This window comes from Patagioenas fasciata, chromosome 3 (genome assembly GCF_037038585.1).
Source record: "Patagioenas fasciata isolate bPatFas1 chromosome 3, bPatFas1.hap1, whole genome shotgun sequence".
In the NCBI taxonomy this organism is placed as follows: Eukaryota; Metazoa; Chordata; class Aves; order Columbiformes; family Columbidae; genus Patagioenas; species Patagioenas fasciata.
Window position 1 is genome coordinate 2,366,002 of NC_092522.1, and position 22,497 is coordinate 2,388,498.

A 22,497-nucleotide genomic window follows, 5' to 3' on the forward strand; every position below is an offset into this window, starting at 1 on the left:
GTGTGCCTCATGGGGATCCAAGGTAAGGTTAGAGTCATAAGCTTGGGGTCACATTTGCCTGTGCTTTTCAAGATATGGCCTGAAAAAACAGATTTTTCCTAAGTGGTAAGATTCTGATAAACCATTTTTTCTATTCTCGCATATCCTTAGTGCATCAAACCACAACTTTCCACAGTGCTCCAAATATCCTTAACATTCAAAATTCAGCACCCTGAGCAGGTGTCTAAATTCCTGATCCTAAGAAACTATAGAACATATTTGGATTCTGAAATCACAAATGGCTTCCACCTTACTGATCAACTTGAAAATGGGTGGTACAAGAAGATGTATAATAACAACACCGTTTTGTAAGGGTGGAATGATGGCATGGGTCAGCACTCACAGCTCACTTGGACAAAGGCACAGGGAACAGGGCCATACAGGGGGGGAAACAAGAAGTCATCAGGATTAAAACAAACAACGAAAACAAAAACCAAACAAAACCCCAGAAAAAAAAGACAACACCACACCAAAAACACTTTGACCTTATTTCTAAAGTGATACTGGCTTAATAAGACAAAGGGACTGGAAATGGTGACTATGGAGGCTCTATGTTTTCAGAAAAAATAGATAAGAGACTCATTAGTTTTATACTACATGTTTAAAATTCCTGTAGCCATTCTGTAATAAATAAAGCCCAAATGTTGGGCAATGTGTCATATTTGTGATTTCTCTGTTAGTAAGCAAGAATTTCTGACTACAGAAAGCATCTGCTTGCTGATGATGTTGTGAGGAAAATATGGCAAGAGTTGATGACCATACGCTTCGTTATTTCCCCACAACAATTTGTTGAAGGGGCTGTCTCAGCTCAGGGCACATGGTGACAGGCTTAGCAGGAGAAAGTAGAAGTTTAGCTTTAAGCTCAAAAACCTCCTACATTTACATGCATCCTGACATATATAGATGCATGCTTCATTCATACTCCATGCAACCCGATCCATTTTTAACTGAGAGCATTGATTTTTGTGGTTTAACAGAGTCATACAATCCACTACCACAGGCTTCTTTTCACTTCAACATGCTTATAAATTTTGGGGGATAAGTGCTACCACCAAAAAAACCCTAACAACCCCCAACAAACCGAAAAATAAACACAACCAAAACCACAAACAAAAAAACAACACAAACACAGAGTTTGTAGACTCATACATGTATATATGTGGAATGGTACATCTATGTATGTGCTACTGCTGTGTATTAATCAGTGAAATGTTCTGAATAGTAATTATCTCAATAATAAATGTGGTTTAAAGCATCCCCAAACAGCTGTTGTTGTCAGACTGAATTTCCTTAGAAGTTTCAGGTGAAAAAGAATACTTGCAGAGAAAACACCCAAAAAGGAAACTTCCAAGAGGAAATTTGGCTAGCACCAAAACTGGGTCATTTGAGGTTCTGCATGTACAAAATTCAGTCTAAGAAACTCCTGACAGTGGTATCACTTAATCCAAGTATGACTTCTCCTCTCATTGTTTTAGAGAACAGACAGATCTTGAAAATCAGCATATAACCTTTTTGATTTAATTAGATTTTTAATATTTCATCCCTATATTTTGCCTGATGTATCATACAAGTTTTGTCTTTAAGTTCAGTGACTTAACCATAACCTTTCACCACTACAATCCACATAAGGCTAAATGATTTCAGAGAGTCAAAAGGCATCAGGTAAATTTCATAAAAACTGCTACACAAAGGACAAAATTGCATCAACAACACATAAAAAGAGCCTCTTGAAAGGCTGCATTACAAGAAACTTTTTGTTAAATCTGTGAGAATGCCACAGCAGACCTGCTTCCCCATCTGTTGCTGAAACACATACACCTCCTGGAAACATATCTAACAGTGTCACACTCAAAGGTGCTGGATTGGGCTTTCCTGGGGGTTTCTAGCCAGCATATGGAACCTTTTCAGCCAAGATCTAAGCCTTGAGAAGCAAAAGAAAAAATGCAGTAATAGCATGTCAAAGTCACCTAAAAAACCCTCAAGCTCTTGTCTCCCTTTAGAATGTGCCCAGTGTGCTCTGAAACACATATTGTTCCCTTCTGATTATATTCCAAAGTTGGTTGCTGGTTTTTTACTTCTTTTTTTAAAAGATTGCTCATCATAGTTTGACACATAAACCTGCTACAGCATTCAGGCACTGGAGTCTGCAGGTAGGTACAGTTCATTATACACAAGAATGCTTACAGAAAGCAGGGAAGCGGCACTGCAGAAGCCTGTCTCGCAAACATGAGCACAAATCACGACCCTGTAACAGCAGACAGCTGAAACTGCAGATGTCCAGAGCACATTGCCAGGAGCGTGCTGGAGGTCAGAACTGCTGCCACAGGTTGGCTTGAAGGGAGCAAGAAAGGGAAGCAGGTTGCATAAAGGCAGTCACTACAAACCCAAGGAAGTGACAGACAGAGAAGCACACCTGACACTCCTGGGTGAGCAGTATGCTGCTCATCATGAAGAAAGTATTAAGTTTCATAATTATGTACACTTAATATTGAGTTAAATTTACTATGTGAACCAACAGCTGTATATTCTCCAAGCCCAAACAGATCATGATAGAATCAGGTTGAAGCTGGTCCAACAATAGGGGCAAAAATTGGAACATCAGGTGTTATCAAAAAAGATCAGCAGAGAAAGGATTAGCTAGAAAGGTAGAGGAGAAAACCTTGCTACTTTTGAAAGGAATGATTGCCTTTTGCAGTAGCGAAGACACCTAGCTTAAACACTCCAGGAGATTAACAATTTGCTTTTCAAATCTAGCCAAGATACACCAATATCCAACCACATTCCTGAGAACTGTAATGGTTCATGATTTTACAGATAGTAGAAAGATTTTCCCATAAGAAATAATGTAATAGAAGAGAGATGGACTCAGGCACTTCAAAAATGCACACCATTTACATGCACAGGGTCAGGTGGCAAAATAACAGGTATTTCCTATTATCCTCACAACATTGCTCATAACAGCAAGGTCTAAATTGTGGGAGTGCAGAAGGGGAATGTTACTGTATAACCACACAGGTGATACTCCATGCACTTCTATCAGCATTGATGTGATACATAAATATCACTTAAACATTAAAAATACTGAAGACTACTGTATCTCTTATTTTAACATAATCAAGTCTTTCACAGGTACCATTTCAGTGCAACTGGGTTGCTCAGGGCAGTTTCTCTCAAAAGGGCAAAGGAGGGAAGAATAACAATAAGGGGATGATTGAGGGTCAACCTCTAAGACAGTGGCTAGAGAAGTCACTGACACATATCATGGTATAGACACAGCAGGTCACAAAGCCAGAAGTTTTTCTAACAGCAGAAATCTGTTGCTCTAGCTAACTACCTAGAGGTGAAGTTAGTCCCAGTTTTCCCTTTAGAGGTGTTGCTGCTCCATTATCCAAGATTTTTAAGGGCCACCCCTCCGAAAGCAATCCCAGGAAACAAGCTTAAGAGGTTTTTTGCCTCACTAGAAAGAACATAAGGACCATATGGTTATAAAGGGACAGGCTTCAGTCGCTTCGTCAGCATGAGGACTGTGCACACTACAGTACAGAATAAAGCTTCTGTGGAAGAAAATAGCGTAAGCTATTAACTCCATTTTCTCCATGTGCTGGGCAAGCACCCTGTGAAATAGCAGGACTCCCTCTCTGGTTACAGGGACAATAAAACAACCCTCAACAACTGTTTAGATAGGAACGTGTTTTAAATCCTGAAAGCCTGGAATAACTTTATTTAGTCAGCAGTGGAGCAAAAGATGATTTAGAAATAGCTTCCCAGTGTGTCTGGAAATACATCTGTATTTCATCATATAATGGAACAAACACGGCATGGTTCAAATGCAGGAATCAGTTATATAGACGATGTGTTCATTATAGGTACAAATTAGGAAGCTCCTTCGGGAAGATCAGCCTATTCTGAAGTTCACTGTCAGGTCAGATTTATTCCAAAGCTGCTTCTTTTTCCAGAACCTGGAACTAGCACACTTCTCTCATACAGTCAGCTTTAGTTCAATTAAGTTTTTATTTGTGTTTTGCTGTTTAATTTCAAGGAATCCCTAAACTCAAGCATACTCATTGCTGTCTTTACAATATTTAAAGCCTTCATGCTGCAGTGTCACACCTGGTGAGAGCTGACACTTGCCATTGCTGTCACTTTGCTCCTGCTATGAGGCTCTTAAGCCTGAGCTGGGTGCACTGAGCCCCGTTTCCCCTGCAGCTCTATTCCCACAACAGGGGACTACTCTTCTCTGATCAGTTAGACAAAAACTCAGACTCCTAGAGTTTATTCTAGTTAGAAGGTAGAACTGGCAGTGGAGCTGTGCATCCCCTCCAAGCAGTTCTGTCAGTAAAGAACATCTGAGGTTCTGTTTCCCTGAAAACAGCAGGACTCAAGAAGAGCTTTTTTGCTCAAATTCCAAGACCCCATACCAGTCAGTGACTAAGCCTGCAGTCCTCCTCCCTGGAATTTTTCTGTGACACAAAGACTTGGCCTTGTTTTCCTTCTCTCTCTTACACTCAGAAAACCAGGTGTATACATTCAGCTAATTCCACTGGTTAATCTTCAAACTAAAAGAGGATGCTCTAAGCACTTGCAGGAATTTGGAAATTCTGTAGACTTCTGAATAGGAAGGTGTTTACATTTTTATTGATCGCAAATATCTTGTTAACTTCTCAGGTAAAAAAACTAAACTGTTAAAAAAAGGCTCTTATATCATCACTAAGTGAAAGTACTTTCAGTGAAATCAGTCAAATCAATGGATGACTCCATGTTCAGGGTTTACAACACTATGTATGGATGGATAGTAGAAAGCTGCCCTGTAATCACCTTTTAAAGCCAGCTGAAAAATATAGAAATTTGTATGCACTCTATAGCTGCCATTAGGCACAATAGATCAACCATCACCACAGCAATTTCCAAGAATGAAAATTGCAGAATCTTGCAGACCCTCAAAGAAAAACTGATCAGACTGAAAGTATACCTATCGCAGTGAAGATAATCTTGTTGAAAAAAATTGTCCAGGATTCAGATGAGGTTCCTTCTGAATTCATCTGAAGAGTCAAATGCTACAAGGAGAAGAGATATAGATCATATTTTGCGATGTTTATGTGTAATGATAAAGGTCTTGTTGACAGAATTACTTGGAACAACTTCCTGAAAGCCTGGGATAAATGTCAAATTAGCAAAATGGAATTTTGTGGGCCATATTTGTAGGACATAGCTAGAGAACAGAGGAGAGACTGGTAAGTACAATGCAGTCCATTGAGTCAAGCAAAGCGATCCTTTAGGAACACATGCTGGAGCACAAGGAGCAAATGTTCCCCAGAACATGCTATAATGCTAAAGACTGCCAAATGTACTTGAACTACCGTGGCTTCCAAAACAACTTATGAAGTTCTATTTAGAATGGTTTTGGCATAAAAGCTCATAAACATGAATGTTTGAAAAGTTTCGTATCTGAAGAACTGTAAACATTTAAAGAAAAAACATACATGAAACATACTGACCAGCTTCTTATCACCTTGACTCAAATAGGTTTGCAAAGACTTTGGTTCAAGTATCAGCATGATAGAACTGGTATTTTTGGGAAAGGTATCCAATTCATTTTATTGATGAGTCACCACTAATTTAATCTTTTCTTCCTGTGCTGACCTCCAAACATTACATCGAAGTCCAGCTGATCTATTTAAAAATATCATCTTGGAATCCTGTTTCCATTTTCACATTATTGAATCACATGATAAACAGGAATAAAGTGAGAAAGCAGAAGTGAAAAAAACAAAACCCCCAAACCATACCCACACAAAGATACAGAAGTTTTCTGAAAAAAATGTCCAGATACTTCTGAATGCATGTTATACACCTTGGACAGGCATCAGTACACTTGCAAAACAGATGCAAGTCTTATGAAAATTTAAATGCTGATAAAGGTGAGTTTGGTTCTCTTCGGTACCTCATGCTTCTGCCAAATATCCGTTAATAATGTCAGATTAATAGTCTGTTGCATCTCGATGAAGCAGAACCCTGAGATGCGTTTGGATTCCATTTAAACCCTAGGAGCAACTTCAGTGCTGTGATCACACCACTAAAAGCTTGTACTCTACTTTCAGCTCCTGTTCTTTTCAAAGCAGTAAAAATTCTTTAACAGGTTTCCCCCCCTTTTATGACAGTCTGTAGTTTCAAGCTTGGTACAGACAAAAGACTTGCACTTGTAAGTTTGCAGTTTGATGCATAAACTACAAAGCTTTTGCTTTCTTTGCAAAACTGCAAAATCCTCAAATGACCTCATATGTGAGCATCATATGTCACTTGGGACAGTTCAACACATACTAGCTCATAGAACATAAGGTTTGAGGTTTTTTCCAAAAAACTTGAAAGCGTGTTGCATGCCTCAACAGTAACTAGTAAAACAAAAGAATAACGCACTGAACTCTTGGCCTTTTCAACACTCTGTCTACATTTCTGTTTCATCTGCTTGTGTTTCATGGTTCATTCAAATGTCAGCATGAAAATCACATGTATAAACACAGCCCTCTAAGTATTTATAGTTTTTACTGTGCATTTTAAACAAGTTTTTTGATATTTTCATTTTACAACCAATTAATGAAAAACCACTCTGAGCTATAAAGAGGAAATTATGTCAGGTTCTGACAGATGTTTTGTGTGTGTGCTGCATTTATCACAGTGTTTTTACTGTAAAGTCACAACGAGAAGCTGCAAATAATATTTTGTTTATCCACCACACCTTAAAACTGCATCATTGGGAACCCTTAGGACAAAAAATCAATGAAAAAAATCATTCCAGGCATTGAATATAAAGTTCCTTGGAGTTACAGAAGTCTCCAGCATTCTTGCTCCCCAAAAATAAAAATTTAGGTTCTTCCCTTATTCTCTTTTACTTCTCTTTTTACAAGATCTTTAAACCTGGAACGTAAAATATCTATTACCCTTTTTTCACTTACTACACTTGGATGTCCTTTTCCTTCCATTCTCCGGATTCCACCGCATGAATCAGAAGCTGAATGATTATTACTAGAACCATTCTGCAGAGACTGAGCCTGTGTCTTTATCAGTGATTATTTTTGCAATTATCTCATAAAACTGTTTTGTCCCCAGCTACAAAGTTCAACATGAAGATTGTTTTTATGCTTTCACTGTTTAGAAATGACCTCCTTGTTTAACCTACAAACCTCCTTCTTCACTTTTTTTAAAATCTATATTATGCCAGCAATTTCTCTTTTTCCATCGAAAAAAAATCTCTCCTTGCTATAACAACAAAAATTTCAAAATCAAGTTACCCTTGAACTTTACCAAACAGTCTTGTACAAGACATCTTAGACTAGCTGACTAAAAGAACATAAATCTTTTAACACTTAGACTCTTAAGGTTCTGCCTTCTCTAACTGAAAATTATAATGACTTTTTCATCAGCCTGCCTCATGCAGCTGCATTACAGTGACACTCAGCATCAGCAGCACAGTGTCATGCAGGGCAGTGTGGCTCTGAGAAGGGTAGAGCTCAACTGAAGCAGCAAAGTCCTCTGAGGGTTGCAGCATAGTCCCTTGTGAAGCTCATCAGGAATCACAAGCACAGCTGCTTTAAGGCTTCCTGCACTAAGCAGCAGGTTGCTTATGACAGCAACTGCTCACTAAAGGAAATGAGCAAAAACAGAGTAGGAGGGTTTCCATAGGGCAAGGTAGCTTTTCTGCCAGGGAGTGACACCAAGTTTTTGCTCAGTGTTACTAAGACCCTCTAGAGAATCCACTCTCACAACAGAGGGGTGATCTGGGCAGTTACCAAGCATACACTGATTTATCAGGAAGTCTGCATAAGAACAGTGATGAAGTTAAAACCTTGCATTAGGTAAATATGAAAGCATCACAGTAACAATGAAAGTAGTGCCCAGAGACTGTGTTTGCAATTGTCTTACTCTTCCTTTCACCAAAAAAATAAGTTAGTAATAGTACAGAAGAACCAGGGACAAAACTACCTCCCAAGAACTAGAAATGAACCTCGCTCCTTTGTACATTTCGATATTAAAAAAAAGAGGAAAGATAGGTTTAAAAGTCACAGTGAAACTCCACTTGGGAGTCAAGGATCAAAGCACATGAGAGCTAGAGAATGACAAGATCACTGATAGCTTGAGGGAAACTTTGAGAATTTAGGTCACAATTAAGTAATTATAATCCAGCTAATTGTAAGGAACAAGTACCTTCTGCAGGGTAGTAAAAGCCTGAACTGAGTTTTATTTGGATTACAAAATTACGTTGAACTACTGAGCACAATTGCTATGAAACCAGAAACTATATATATCCAAGTAACAATATGCTACAGTTAACATGTTCAGGTCACTGGATGATGGCATCTATTTTCAAGTTAGGAGCAGGAACAACTATGCAGAGGTGGGGAACAGAGTTTCCTTTTACTGAAGCAACCAGGGATACAAATATCCAGTGGTACACCTTGGCCTGACAGTGCATACCATTGAAAGGTCTAGAAACTTCAGAGATGCAAAGGCTGTTACAGTCACTGTGATCATCTGTTCAAACAATCACCAGCTGTAAGACTTCACTCTGTCATTTCCACACCCAACCTAGTTAGAGGCCAGATCTGTAGCCTGGCAAAACTTGGTAGGACAGAAGAACTGAGCTGACAGAGAATTACTCTGAAAGAAAGATGACATTTAGCCTATAAGCAAGACATTCTCATAAGACACTTACAAATCTTTCCTCTCCTTCATACTTGATATTTCAGAGTCAGTACTCAAGGCAAACCAAAATGTTTTCTAGATATTTTCAAGTAACCCGAGTTTTGGAAAACTGAGATACAGATTTGCTTCCTCTCTCCCAATCCTGTGATGTGACCATTAACTTCATCTCTGAAGTTAACACCAAAATAAAGCACAGTTAACCGTTGGCTAGGAGCTTTTGGCTTCATGTCATCAAGACTCTTTAAAATAATCTGGCTGTTTTTCAGTGAAGAAAAATACTCTGTTTGTCAATATGCATTGCATGTAGCCATACATCTGAGAACATCTACACTTGGTGAGTGGCCATCTTTGCCTCCTGGAAGAAGGAAAGCTGTGGCCAGGTACACATTATATGGTTGATGCAATGGGAGGCCATTCCCCACACAGTGTGCTTTAAAATCTGCGGTTCCAGAGTTTGTGAAGGAGGCTTAGCAGCACTGCAGAGGTTTGGAGGCCCAGATCAGTGTTAGACTACAGCTGATAGCAAGGATTCCCTGGAGGCCACCACCTTTTAGTTATGGTGCTCTTTATACATATGTTACCATACTGTGCAGTACATATAGCCCTTCTATAATGTTAGTACACAGTAGGCTCATCTTATGTATGGGTAACATTTTCCTTGGCAGCATTATTGCTTTTTCATTGCCTTGTGAACAAATTTACAAAGAGCTTCTTTATAGATTTTCTGCCACCTATTAGAATAGCGAATGTAACTCTATTTTCTTTATGCATATTGCCTCTCCCATTTGGATTCAGGTGCCCTTCACTCCTTAAGAGTAGGGTCAGCTCTTTAACAGAGAAAGTGCAAGATTGTATTTTTCTATCTGAACGGGATGCTATCTATATGGTGATACTGCTGCTGGTTTACACATAGCTCTCGTATCATTTATATTGGTTTCATAAGAATGCAAATACAATTCAATATAACTTTATAAAGGTATGCTGCACACAACTGCTGTAGAGCTAAAGCTACTACTTTCTCCTTGCAACATTTCATACCCATCTCTTCCAGAAAATTAGCCACATGTCTACCAAAACCTCTTGCCAAAATTCCTTGGATGTCAAGTAGTTTCTAGTACCCTTTCCCTAAGCATTAACTCCATCAGGTGCTTAACTGAACCACATTGACAGAAAGCATACAACAGAGAAGATTCACTGACTGTGTGTGCACACATGCAGTGGTATAACAGGAAAGAATGGAAGGTGTGTTCTTTTCCCAGCTCCAGCCCCAGAGACGGGAAGAGAGCCATGTGAGTGTGGGTCCCTTTTCCCAGGTAAGAAGCGACAGGACAAGAAGCAGCAGCCTCAGGTTTTGCCAGCAGAGGCTGAGATTGGAATTAGGAAATTTTTTTTTTCACTGGAAGGATTATCAAGCACTGGGACAGGCTGCCCAGGGAACAGTCACATGGCTGGATCACAATCCCTGGAGGTATTTAAAAGACACATAGATGTGGCATTTAGGGACATGGTTTAGTGGTGGACTTAGCAATGTTAGGTTTATGATTGAACTCTATGATCTTAAGGGTCTTTTCTCACTTAAACGATTCTATGATTCTATTCTACGTGAACAAAGGGACAGATTGGGACAGATTATTAGAGCTTGATGACCCCTGGATTAATTTGTTGTTGACATTTAGTCAGAGGAGGCAGCAGAACAGAAAAGAGCCATAAGCAAAAGCAAGGATGTCTCTGGAGATTGCCTAGGGATTTGGAGATTGCCTCTGGATTCCTGCAAGTGATATTTACATCCTTAAGAGACTTCACCAAATGCCTTCCCATGACAACCTGCTTTCCATAAAAGCCTCAATCTGATGAACCACTCAACTATGGTATGTCACTCTAGTGAGTTAATGACAATGTCAGGGACAGACACTTGTCAAGGGCTGTATGGCACCTTTATCTTATGCAAGCAGAAAAATTGTAATCATCTCAGCTGAATTTCTAATTATTTCAGTTACAGTGCTTTATTTTGCTGTTGATTTTATCCTCTTGGTGCAATTTCCCAAGTGGGACTTGACACAGTTTGCAAACAGTACCCTCATCACAAAGCCAGTGCACCTGGAAAGTTCCCTGCATAACTATAGAATTCATAGATGGTCTAAACAACAACTGCTCCCCAAACCTGCCTGCCCTAAATTTCAGCAGCAATCTCCTTCCTACGCAAGCCACTCCGGAACACTAGCTGCAAGGTGAACAACACAAAGCCTTGAACATCTGCTTTATCTCCTGCCCCATCAAAGGGAGATTCCTGTCATCTGTTTTAGTTCAGATCAGAGTTATACTTCCAAAGCAAAGCTCCCAACTGTCTCCCCTTGGATTGTGTTACAGAACAGTTGTGGATTACAAGAACTAACTCCTTTGGGAGTGAATGAAGCTACGTGAATTTCAGAGTGGACATGAATATATCTAGAAAGGTATTTCCTGGTGAGTTCCAGGATAGTGATGCTGTTAAGCCGAGTTGCCTTTTTCAACTCTGCACATCAAGCACTGCTAAAAACTAACCCTGTGATATTCCTAAATGGTGAGTAAAATATGACCCATATATTACTGACGATGGGAAGAGGAGCTGGACATAATGGCCAACTCAGTTAACACCACTGCATTGGCAGAGCAACTGATAGAAAGCTAGCAGCACCCTGTCTTCCCGCTCCCCTCCCCTCTTAGGCCTTGAGATGGAATTGAAACATCAGTAAATGAGAACTATTGCACACTACTGCTCAGCAGGCCAAAAGTCCTTTTAATGCTCCAGCATGGAAGGAACAGTTTATGGCTTTCACACAACCTTTGACACCTTATTTGCAACTTTGAGAGATGACTGCTGTAATTTGCCCTAATGCCCACCCCCCGGCTTGCTCACAAATTCAGTTTCACTGCTGCGTCTATATAATACCTTAAGTAGTGGCAATATAGTCTCCATTCAGCAGTTAAAGCAAGTATGGAGTGTACTGTAGTAAAACAAACAGCTGTACCCTACACAGAACAGTTTGAACCTCAAAATGAAATACTGAAATGAATCTCTACAGTGCATCTAGCTTTATTGCACAGAAAGATGAGTCCATGAAGACTATATACACAGAAGCATTATTTTTTGATGGAAATATAGTACTTAGCTTTTAGAAAAGCAGTGCTGACTAGTTTTCCTGTGCTCCACTTCTAAGTACCATGTACCCAGCTGTCCCTTTTACACAGCTTTATGTATCATTCTATGTATTATTTATGCTTGGAAAACGCACAGCCACACAGGAGTCAGAACTCTCTTACATATCAGTTACGTAGGAAGCTACTGTGTCAAAGATAGTTTTGTTTATTCAGCAGTCTTACGGATCCACAGACTACAAAAATAAATTAAAAAATTAAAATAAGAAGTTTCAATTAAGAGACAGTTGTGATATTCCCTCAAAATATATTACAGTTCTATATTGATTTAATGGCCTGTTACTTTTAAAGTGATTGTTTTTAGAACAGTTGCACATAGTTGCCTTTATCATTACAAAAGCACTGTCAAGTGTAGAAGTATGGAATTAGTGTACTCACAATAAGGAAAATGAAGGCAGAATGCCCATCTTCTTAATTTTATGTTCCTTTAATAGACACTCATTCTTCATCTTTTTCCTTTCAAATGTAAGAAAGCTCAAAAGACTTAAACCAGGTTTAGTTTAATAAGAGAAAATAAGAGGCCTGCCACACAGAAAATGACTAAATTATGCTCAGTTTAGGGGTTCCACTTTTCTCTTTTGCCTCAGGCTTTTGGGACATTAAGGCCATGTTATAAATCCTGGTCAGTGCTTCTTTCTAAAGAGCAGAAATGAGAGTTTATTAGCATCACAGTGGTTGTCTCAATAATGACAAAACAGTTGCTCATTACTGCTCATTAGATTCATATTAGATTCATTTGCAATAGCAATACATCTTCTATTCATACTCTATTGCAAAACAACAGATATGATTTGACACCTGCTGTAGCACAGAATTCATTAGAAAGTAATAATACAAATAGGAATTCAATGGATGGACTTAGTCTTCTGTCTCTGATGGGTCTAAAATTTGTCATTTAACAGAATTTGTATAGGACAAGTACCACAGCAGGCAATCAGCTTTTTCAAATCATATGGGCTCTAATCACACACAGAAGCAGATATGCAAAGAGCAGAGACACACAAAACCAAGCAAATTAATAGTACCATACGCAGTATATTATGTATGCTGTAGTATATGTTAGTTGTTTCTGTTGCAATTTCTAATATATATGTAGTTACCCATTTTTAAATCACAGAAAAATGAAAAAAAGTTACATTTTCATCAAAATACTATGTCAACAAATAAACAGGTCAGATCTTTCCTTGAAGAGTTCTGGGACCAACTGAGCCCAGGATGTTACTGAAATACTACTCAAATGTCATTGCCTTAATTCACTTGAATAGTGCGTAACTGTTACTGTATCACTATACTTTGGAAGCACCAAACTAACAATGGTGTTTAAATGAGCTGAAATAGCTCCTTTTTTTTCAGAAATTCCATTGCAGAGGGGTGGGGGAACACTCAAAACTCAGCAGTTCTTGCTTTTTTTCCCGTTCAAGAGAAGTATACCCAGGTAATAGGTCTTCACTTCATGAAGAAGCAGAGAAATAGAAGGACAGATTGATTCAAAAATCTAGCCCAGCGTATCCCAAAATAATTCACATTATGTTACCCTCAGTCTATTATCTTTAATGGCGTTTCTGATCATATTTTGCTAAGTACAAAACAAATATTCCCTTTCTGTCCTCCGCCCATCTCCTAATTAATCTATCAAATTAATTCCCCACCACTTACTGTTTATGCAAAGGAATTTGTGTGTTCCCTCACCTCAATATACCTAGCATCTGAAAAAACTATATAATTTTCCTTACTCTACCTCTGGAAAGAAATTTCTTCAAAACTTCTTTTCAATTCTGTTTCTTACAAAAAAACAGTTTCTAGCAGAAAGGGTCCTCTTCCAACTCAATTTACAGTCATGATCTAGCTTTGCTTTCCACAACAGAACTGAATACGAACATTGCTCTCTGCCTGTATCATTTTAGAGATAACATTCATGATTTAACACTTCAAGGAATATACAGGACAGTAGAGAAATTATCACTGAAAGACTACCAAACATGTATTCTGAATTTCATAATAAAAACTACTTGATCTGATACAACCTACAATCAGGTGTGACTTCAGACTTCTTAAGTCATATTACCAGCCCATAGTCATTCTGAGATTTTTCTCTTTTTCTTTCAAATCAGCAATTTCAAAAAGCATAGCCTCAAATTTTATATCATGAAATTTTGTTCTGTTTCTCCTGTATCAATACCCCAGTGCCTCATAACTTCATATTCATCAGAAAGTCTTATTAGTACATTTCTATTCTGTTGTTGCTGCTCACAAAATTAGTAATACTGAATTGAACAGGTCCTGAGGTAGATCCTTAGGAAACTAGTAATGTCTGTCATTTGCAATTTTCCCCCTTCAGTTTATTACTCCTTGCCCATTTTTCCACCATTCCACACTTTATGCACTTACTCATTCTCCAGCTTAATTAATAATTTCCCATATGATTCCGCATTAAATATCTTGAAGTCATCATGGACCGTTATTATTCTTTCTTTCAAAATTAGTTCTAAAGCTGCAAACTGTTGAAGTCAGGCTATCAGATTTTTAGTTGCTCAAATCACTTCCTTAAAACTAAGTATTTTCTATATGGTAATATGTCATACTAGAAACATTTATTTTCCTTTCCGTCTGCAAACTACAGAAGTTGTCATCTTCCCTCTCGACTTACGTCACCTGACACAAAACACTCAAAACATGTATTAAACAGAAACACCACTCATAAAACAGCATTTATAAAAGGCATACAAGTATTCCTCCTTTAAGTGGGCACTGTTTTCTCAGTACCTCTAGAAACTACATGTTATTAATCAAAGGTTATTTCAATGCATGATCTCTTATCCCTGCCCTTTATAGAGCAGACTTCATAGAAAACTCTTATACAATTATTCTGTGAGGAATATTTTAAAACAACAGATCTGTCTTGGTTCAGCCAACCATTAGAACAGCAGTTCTAAGCCTAGAAGACAGAAAAGTCACATAAGCAGGTCAAAGCCTCACTTGAATAAGCTAACTGCTTTTAAAAATCAGCTGTTAAGGAAATTATTGGCATGACTACTGAAGAAATCGGAGCCACAGAGATTGAATTTACTAACTAAAATCGTCAAATTATCCCATCAGGTCCCCTTCACAACTATGGTTCTGCTCATGGAATTGACTGCATGGCAATGGGTAGTGCAGCGCTACCAGGTAACAACAGCACCTTGCTTTTCTGGGCAAGCTGCTAAAGCAACATATTGCTATCTTATTAGATGTATTATACAATCTATTCGCCACTTCACCACTATTTTTAATTAAAAAAAAAATACCACACACAAAAAAACCCCCCAAAGCACAACAACAAATTCAAAGTAGTCTGAACAGTCATTAAAATGCAACAGCTTCCCAATTTCTCCTGGGAAAGAAGACATCGGCACCCTTCCTCTTTCCTTCTGGATTGGATTTGAGAAATAACGATGCAAATATATTAATATTGCATGGTCAGGACTACTTTCTATTAATATGCCATTAATATAACAACCTTTGCACTACATTTAAAGATCATGAAGATCAATATTTATTCTGAGGTCATGGAAAAAATCAATCTTGCAGTAAAATGAGTCATATTTAATATATCCCATCATCATAATTAAGTTTATATATAAAAAGTAGCATTGATATGTGAATAATGAATGCTATGACAGATGAGTTTCCCTTCTCAGACAACTTTACGTGCATAATCTCCAAAGTCGAAAGACTTAAATGACTATATGCATCTCCTCCCCAAGTGCTTTGCCAAATTCCTCTTTGTTTCTCTAAAGAGTTTCACATACACTGCTGTATGGGGAAAAAAGAATCACAGCTTCCTGCAGACCAAGAACATGGGTGTGCTACTGCTAATTTTCCTGTAATTCCTTTATTTCCATTCCTAAATATCCTTTGAAAAGACACAAGGCCCAAATAATAACCTTAGCAACCTTACTCCTGCTTTTTGGACCAGCACGTTTATTCCCAGGATAAAATCAACAAGAATACCAGTGTAAGCAAACATACTTATTTTCTTTGCGAAGCTGTGATAACTAACTTCAGGTAAATTTTATGTGTTTTGAAGTGGAGAAGTTCAAATAGAAAACACTTGAAGCAATTATAGAAAAAAAGAACATACACTCAAGCTGCCTATATGGGAAACCAGTTCTAATGCATCACATGTCACATTATAAGGTAGGGCTACTGTTCACCATCAGATCATAGCCAGAGCAGTAACACATACACACAAAGTCTCACCTGAGAAGCTCAACACCTTAAAACAAGCCACCCAGACTGCTTCAGATGGATAAAATGAAACAGATATGAAATTATTTGTATGCAGTCAGTCACTAGCAGAGTCAGGATTAGGATTCCCAGAATTACTCCCGTAAGAAATATCATTGCTGATCCTCTTCTCTGCTTTAATCACTAGACATTCTGCACCACCCCCCCCCCCCATAAAAACAATCAATTCCCACAACAACAACAAACTTACATTATCACTTTGCACATTTCTGAAATTAACTAAACCTGGTTAAGAAAACACTTTTTTCTTCAATGCTCATAAATAATTGCTTTCTAAAGATATGAGCAGTAAAACCTCTGACATATGAGAAGAGATAAGGAACATACCTAGGGTCTGACTATCTTTTTGGTTATAGTGACAGGATCTGGGAGTAACATCTCACCCCAACAGGAACTAAAATGCTGCCAGAGCAGAAAAACACTTGGGTGAGGAATCGTGACCCTGACTGGACAGACAAATTCTGTAGCTCATTCAAAAACCAGGAATCACTTATTCCCTGTTTCAGGAACTTTGGTGCTTTTGTTGTCAGAAGGTTGGACCTTGTTGTATTAAACCCTGTTCTGGTTAGTTCAGGATGTAGAACTGATGACACATTTCCATGGCACCAGCAGCAAGGTCAACATTCAAGGGAAACCAGGTAGACAAGTTACAGAGGCCACAGCAGCCCCTCTTCAAGTATGGGAGTCATTCATTCATTCAGGCTACTTAGCATTAAAGCAAATCTCACCTATTGCTGTCATTATTACTTGTATATTGAGAGAGTTTTTTGAATAATTTGTTCTTAGTATTATATTCAAGACAATAGTTCTAGGATCTCCAATTTCTGTGTTTTTTTTTTTTTTTTCTTTAAAGAGAGGAGTAATTTCTTGCCTGTCTTTTAAAAGTCTCAGTTGCTTTCTTCTGCTCCATTTAACACATAAAAGCCTTTAATACTCTGAACTTGTTGTGAGATGTAAAATACAAGAACTGCCTACATGGAAAACCTTAATCAGTCAGGAAGTTGGTAAATTATGTCTTTGTGCCACCCATATTGAGTGTCCATTACTCCTGGACATAGCACATTAACTAACTCATTAGCTACTTCAAACCATATGGACTTAGGTTTGGGTGGGTTGCTCTGATAATATCCTGAGGTGAGCTTCCTAATTATTGTAATTATGTGATCACAATCATGGGGCCAGTCACACAAAATAGAGTCAAGAGTCTTTAAAATGGGTGTCAGCACACCTAGACAATGACTGAGTTGAGCAACATGCCCCCTGGATGTTGGAAATCCCTTGATACTGTAAAAAGTGATTACTTTAGAAGTTCTAAGAAACTGGCAGCAAGCACAACAACAACTGAACAAGCACAGCAAGCGCGCATGTGGGACTCTCTGCAGACAGACAGACACAAACACATTTCTCAGCAAAAACCAGGAGGCAGTCTGGAACTTGATACCTTGTTGTCAATGGTCTCGATACAGAGACATTACATCTCTAGCATAAATTTAGCCATGATATTTTAAGCAAGAAGATCTGGAGTGGAGGAGGAGAATTAAACGTGAAAATGCTAAAATATCGGTGTTAAACACCACAAAAGTATCACAAAGCACTAATAAGAGAAGTTACAAGTTGCTCACCTACTACAGCAAATTTAAAGGCACTTGTGTACACAATACTGCAAGATTTCATCTAGTTGACTGAAATATTCTACACTCAAGCTTATATTTGAACAAGGAGAATAAAAAACTGAAACAAATGGCAAATTGACCTAAAGTTTAACATACAGTTCTTTAAACAAAAACCAAATACAGTCTCAGGACAAATAAAAACACACTTCACAGTATTATCAAGTATTTAAACAAGGCACTCCCTGAGCATATCACCACACTTCTTAAATGCAACTCATGATAACACATCATGGCTTTTTATCACCCTCTAGAACTTATTCTAGAAAGAATATTGGGACCACGGTGCTGTTTCTGAGCCACAAACCAGGATAAAGCTTCCTTAGTTTGAAACCAATAGGCTTACTTCTAACTTTCAAAATGCCTCTTGGGCATGTACAAATCTAAAAGATGAGATACTAAATAGCACCAGACACTTGAACACATAGCTAGAGAGCAGAGCTGTACATTCAAAAGTTACACAGAAAACAAGTAGAAGTCACATTATCCATTATGCAAAGCGACCTACACTCATATCTACATCCCCAAACTAGACCACCACATATATCTTGCAGAAAAACAAACCCAGAACATTAGCAAGAACCACAGAATAACCTATAGAGTAGAAGACCACCAATTTTTTTCAGTAATGCGACAATAAACATACCTGTATTAGCTCAGCAGAGGTAACCAGATGATTTCCTTATATGTTATATACCAATATGCATATAATGAGCAAAATAAATGAATAAACCCCTAAAAATAACAAAGCACTAAAGCAAACATCTAAACAGAACTCCTTCCACCACTTATATAACTCTGAATAATGAGAAAATGCCCACCTGAGTTGCCTGAGGAGTAGATTCTTCATGAGAAAGGCCTGTGGCCTTCAGCTGTTTGCAGCAATGTGCCATTAGTAAGTAAAATAACAGTAATTTGTTAGTATTTTCATTTGCATGTATATTCTTACACTCATTAGCATAAACACCTTTCTCCTATAAGGATTCCTGAATTAGGCAACAATACTGGTTATATCACCTTGAAGGGAAACTGCTTCTATGGTAAGCAGACTTTCCTGAAAAATAGAAGACAACAAACAACCTCCCCACTCTCATAATTATTTTGGCCATTCATTCCTCTACATCACATCCCCAAACTGCTAATTTGAAGCAACTGTTAAGAGGCAATGGAGGCTTTAACCTGACCAAATGAAGCTCATGTTTCTTGGGAGGGTTGCTAATTGGCTCTTGATTAGCAGGGGGAAAAAAAAGTCCTGTCTCCTGTTCAGCCCAACAGGAAAATAGGGGTTTTTAGTCCTGCCCACAAAACACAGCAATGTGCTATTTATAGGACAAAAGGCCCTGATATCAAGTTCTAATTTGATTAGCGCCTTTCTTAGGTAAAGTAATTCATCTTTGTTGTGGTACAGCTTTTGTTTTTTTGTTTATATTTTTTGTTGTATACATGTTAATTTTTTTGTTTTACTTTGTCTAAAACAGAGTTGCATGAAAAATGTGTTTTTGTGGTCATGTTAGGGTTATTTGCTAGTAAACATCTGTATTTAAGTGACACATAAACTTCTTAGAAGTGGTCTGGTATGTGCAGAAAACTTTTCTTTTTAGTAAATATTTTTTTGGGGGCTGAGTAATATTATTAGCCCTTATTACATTCCTGTGCATCTGTCTTTGAGGGCCTTTTTACACTCTTGTAATGAATGATAAAAGCTTCAAAATATTTAGCCTTCTTTCTGTTCCTTAAAAAAAAAAAACCAAAACCAAAAACAACAAAACACCACGTACCCCTCTTAATTAAAAAAAACCAAAAAACAAAAAAACAACAACACAACTATTTTGTTACTTGTGGGGTAAATATTTTAAACTTTTTTGTACTATATGATAATGTTAAACTGTACAAATTATGAAAGATGTGCGTTTTATTAAAGTCAGTTAATCTTGTATTTGGATGGAGTCAATGCTGTAAATTTGTAATTTATTTTCTTTTAGTAGTAAGAGGAAAAACTTAAACTGAAGATCTTAAACCTTAGCTACCTATGTAGGTATCTGTGTTGTACCAGTTAAAGGGATGTTGCATAGCCTGACCTAAGCATTCCAAACAGCATCAGAGTGTATGTGTTACTGTACATCAATGCTGAAACAGACTATTGTTTATCTTGTCCTATGTACCTTCCCAGAGCAATGGCTGCTGGTCTGCAAGGTGGTCATGGCCTCTTCTGTGGGGCTGCTGATGGCTCCTGGTTCTCCTGGCAGCATGAATCTTTGTCTTCTCAACTGGTGCAAACGTGGCAGGTGTTGCATGTTGGCTTTGAATAAGTATCTCTGGTTTTGTGTGTAGAAACACTGCTGGCACAGGGGTGGCCTGATGGCAGAAAGACTCGAGGTCAAAGTGGCCTGAGAGGTGACACCTTGACAATTCTGTGGCTTTGTTTCAGCTCCAGAAGTCTCTGCTGTGCATGGAAACCTCTATTTTTACCTCAGGCAGGTCTGTGTGCCAAACCAATTTCACAGAATCACGGAATGTCAGGGATTGGAAGGGACCTCAAAAGCTCATCCAGTCCAGTCCCCCTGCTGGAGCAGGAACACCCAGCTGAGGTTCCACAGGAAGGTGTCCAGGTGGGTTTGAATGTCTGCAGAGAAGGAGACTCCACAGCCTCCCTGGGCAGCCTGGGCCAGGATCTGCCACCCTCACCATGAAGAAGTTTCTTCTCAAATGTAAGTTGAACCTCGTGTTACAGTTTGAACTCATTGTCCTACCATTGGTAGTTATCGAGAAGAGCCTGGCTCCACCCTCCTGACCCTCATTCTTTACGAGGTATTGATCCCCATGAATGAGGTCACCTCTCAGTCTCCTCTTCTTCAGTTCCAGAGCCCCAGCTCCCTCAGCCTTTCCTCACACGGGAGATGCTCCACTCCTTTCAGAATCTTCGTGGCTGCGCTGGACTCTCTCCAGCAGTTCCCTGTCCTTCTGGAACTGAGGGGCCACAACTGGACACAATATTCCAGGTGTGGTCTCACCAGAGTAGAGGGGAAGGAGAACCTCTCTGACCTACTGACCACCCCCTTCTAATCCAGCCAGGAAAATTTAAGGAAAAAAACCACAACAACACGAAAAACCAAAAACAGGCAAAAAAACCCTCTTCACTAGCAAAGTGCGCCTTCAAAAGAGGGCGAGCAAAGGCGGCTGGAGGGTCCGGTTCGCCATTAAAACTTCTCCGTCTCCCCCTGAGGCGAATGTCGCTGCGCGAGCGGGCGGCGGAGGCGGGAAACCGCACGCGCCCCTCCCGCTTCCCGCCGCGCGGAGCGGAACCGGGCGGCTCAGGGAGTCCCGTCCTGTCCCGCCCGGCCGGCCCCGCTCCCCGCCCCGCTCCCCGCCCCGGGGCTTCCCGCGGGAGGACGGCAGCCCGCTTCCTTCTTTTGCTGCAGGCAGGCGCTCGGCGGCTGGGCCCGGACCGCAGGAAGTTCTCAGCCGGGAAGTTTGTAGCGGGGAGGCCCCGGGGGCCTTGCGGAGGTGGGTGCGGGAGCAGCGGGCGGTGCGGCCGAGCGCGGGCCGGGGGGCTGACTCCGTCCCCGGGGTCTGACTCCGTCGGGGAGGCCGCGGTGAGGGAGCCGGCCCGCCTGCTGCTCCGCTGAAAGGCCCCGAGGGGACCGCCCGGGGAGGCCGCGGGGAGCGGGTTCTCCTGCTTGGTGCCAGCGGAGCGAAGAACATCGAGGAGATGTTTTGTTTCTTCTGACAAAAGTTAACTTTTTTCTTTCGTTTTCTCCCCTCCCTTCAAGGTACGATGCCGCCTAAGGATAGAGGGAGGTACAAGCTGCCGGTTCCTCTCCCGAAAGACATGATCCTGAAAGACACGGAAGGAAAAGTCTGGAGGCTGGGCAGCCAGATCGGCCAGGGAGGATTTGGCCTCATCTATTTAGGTAAAATACCGGTGGTGATTAGAAGGGGACTGTGTACGTTTCTTTGGAACTTTCTGCCATGAATAAGGATGGGTTTTAAAAGTTACTGCTGTTTACGTGCTGGTGTTCATCTGTGTTGAACTGTGATTTTCTGATGCTTATAGCACCCTGTTGTTGATAGTGCAGCGTGTTGTCTGTGGGCTGTCCAGCCCAGTTTGCTGGCTTCTAGTGTGCTTTTCCATGGAGCTTTTGTGGGGTAGGCAGGGTGCTGCTGTCAGGCTGCCGACGAGCACTGCCAGCTGATGCTCTTCAAAGTAATGGTGATGCTTTCATGAGCTGCCACTTTGGATTTATGCCAGTCTCGTGCTCTGGAGTGCTCTGGGTTTCCTGTTACTGGAAATGCGATTTTCTGGCCAGGACTAAGTCAGTTTTCATCCAAGAAACATAACAGCAACAATAGTTTGCTGGTGTTCAGTCCATCTCTTTATCTCTGATGTGTGTTTATATTATGAAAAGTATTTCTTTCAGTAGCTTTTTTAGGCTTAATCTTACAAAAACGTTCAGCTGTCTCTGAGAGTCAAGGGGAGTGAAGTAGATGTCAAAGCTTGAGAGTAAGATACTGATGCTCGGTGCTGAGAGGCATCTTCTTTCTCTGTTCTGTTCAGACCAGTTTTTAGTGTGTATACAGTGAGATGTGAGAGGGCCACTAAACTTTCAGA

At 39.7% G+C, this 22,497-nt stretch overlaps 1 protein-coding gene and 1 long non-coding RNA gene across 7 annotated transcripts in view; one reads left to right on the forward strand and one right to left on the reverse strand.

The window, feature by feature from the left end:
- LOC136100059 (uncharacterized) overlaps positions 1-21,236 on the reverse strand; it is a 296,518-nt gene extending 275,282 nt beyond the window's left edge. For all 6 annotated transcript variants that reach the window (XR_011738055.1, XR_011738056.1, XR_011738054.1 and 3 more), the window contains exon 1: positions 20,051-21,236. This is a non-coding gene — a long non-coding RNA (uncharacterized lncRNA). The remainder of the gene's footprint in view (positions 1-20,050) is intronic.
- Positions 21,189-22,497, forward strand: part of VRK2 (VRK serine/threonine kinase 2) — a 39,662-nt gene continuing 38,353 nt past the window's right edge. The window contains exons 1-2 of the mRNA XM_065834579.2: positions 21,189-21,392; positions 21,659-21,799. Coding sequence (XP_065690651.2) covers positions 21,664-21,799 — 136 coding nt within the window. The 5' untranslated portion in view covers positions 21,189-21,392; positions 21,659-21,663. The remainder of the gene's footprint in view (positions 21,393-21,658; positions 21,800-22,497) is intronic.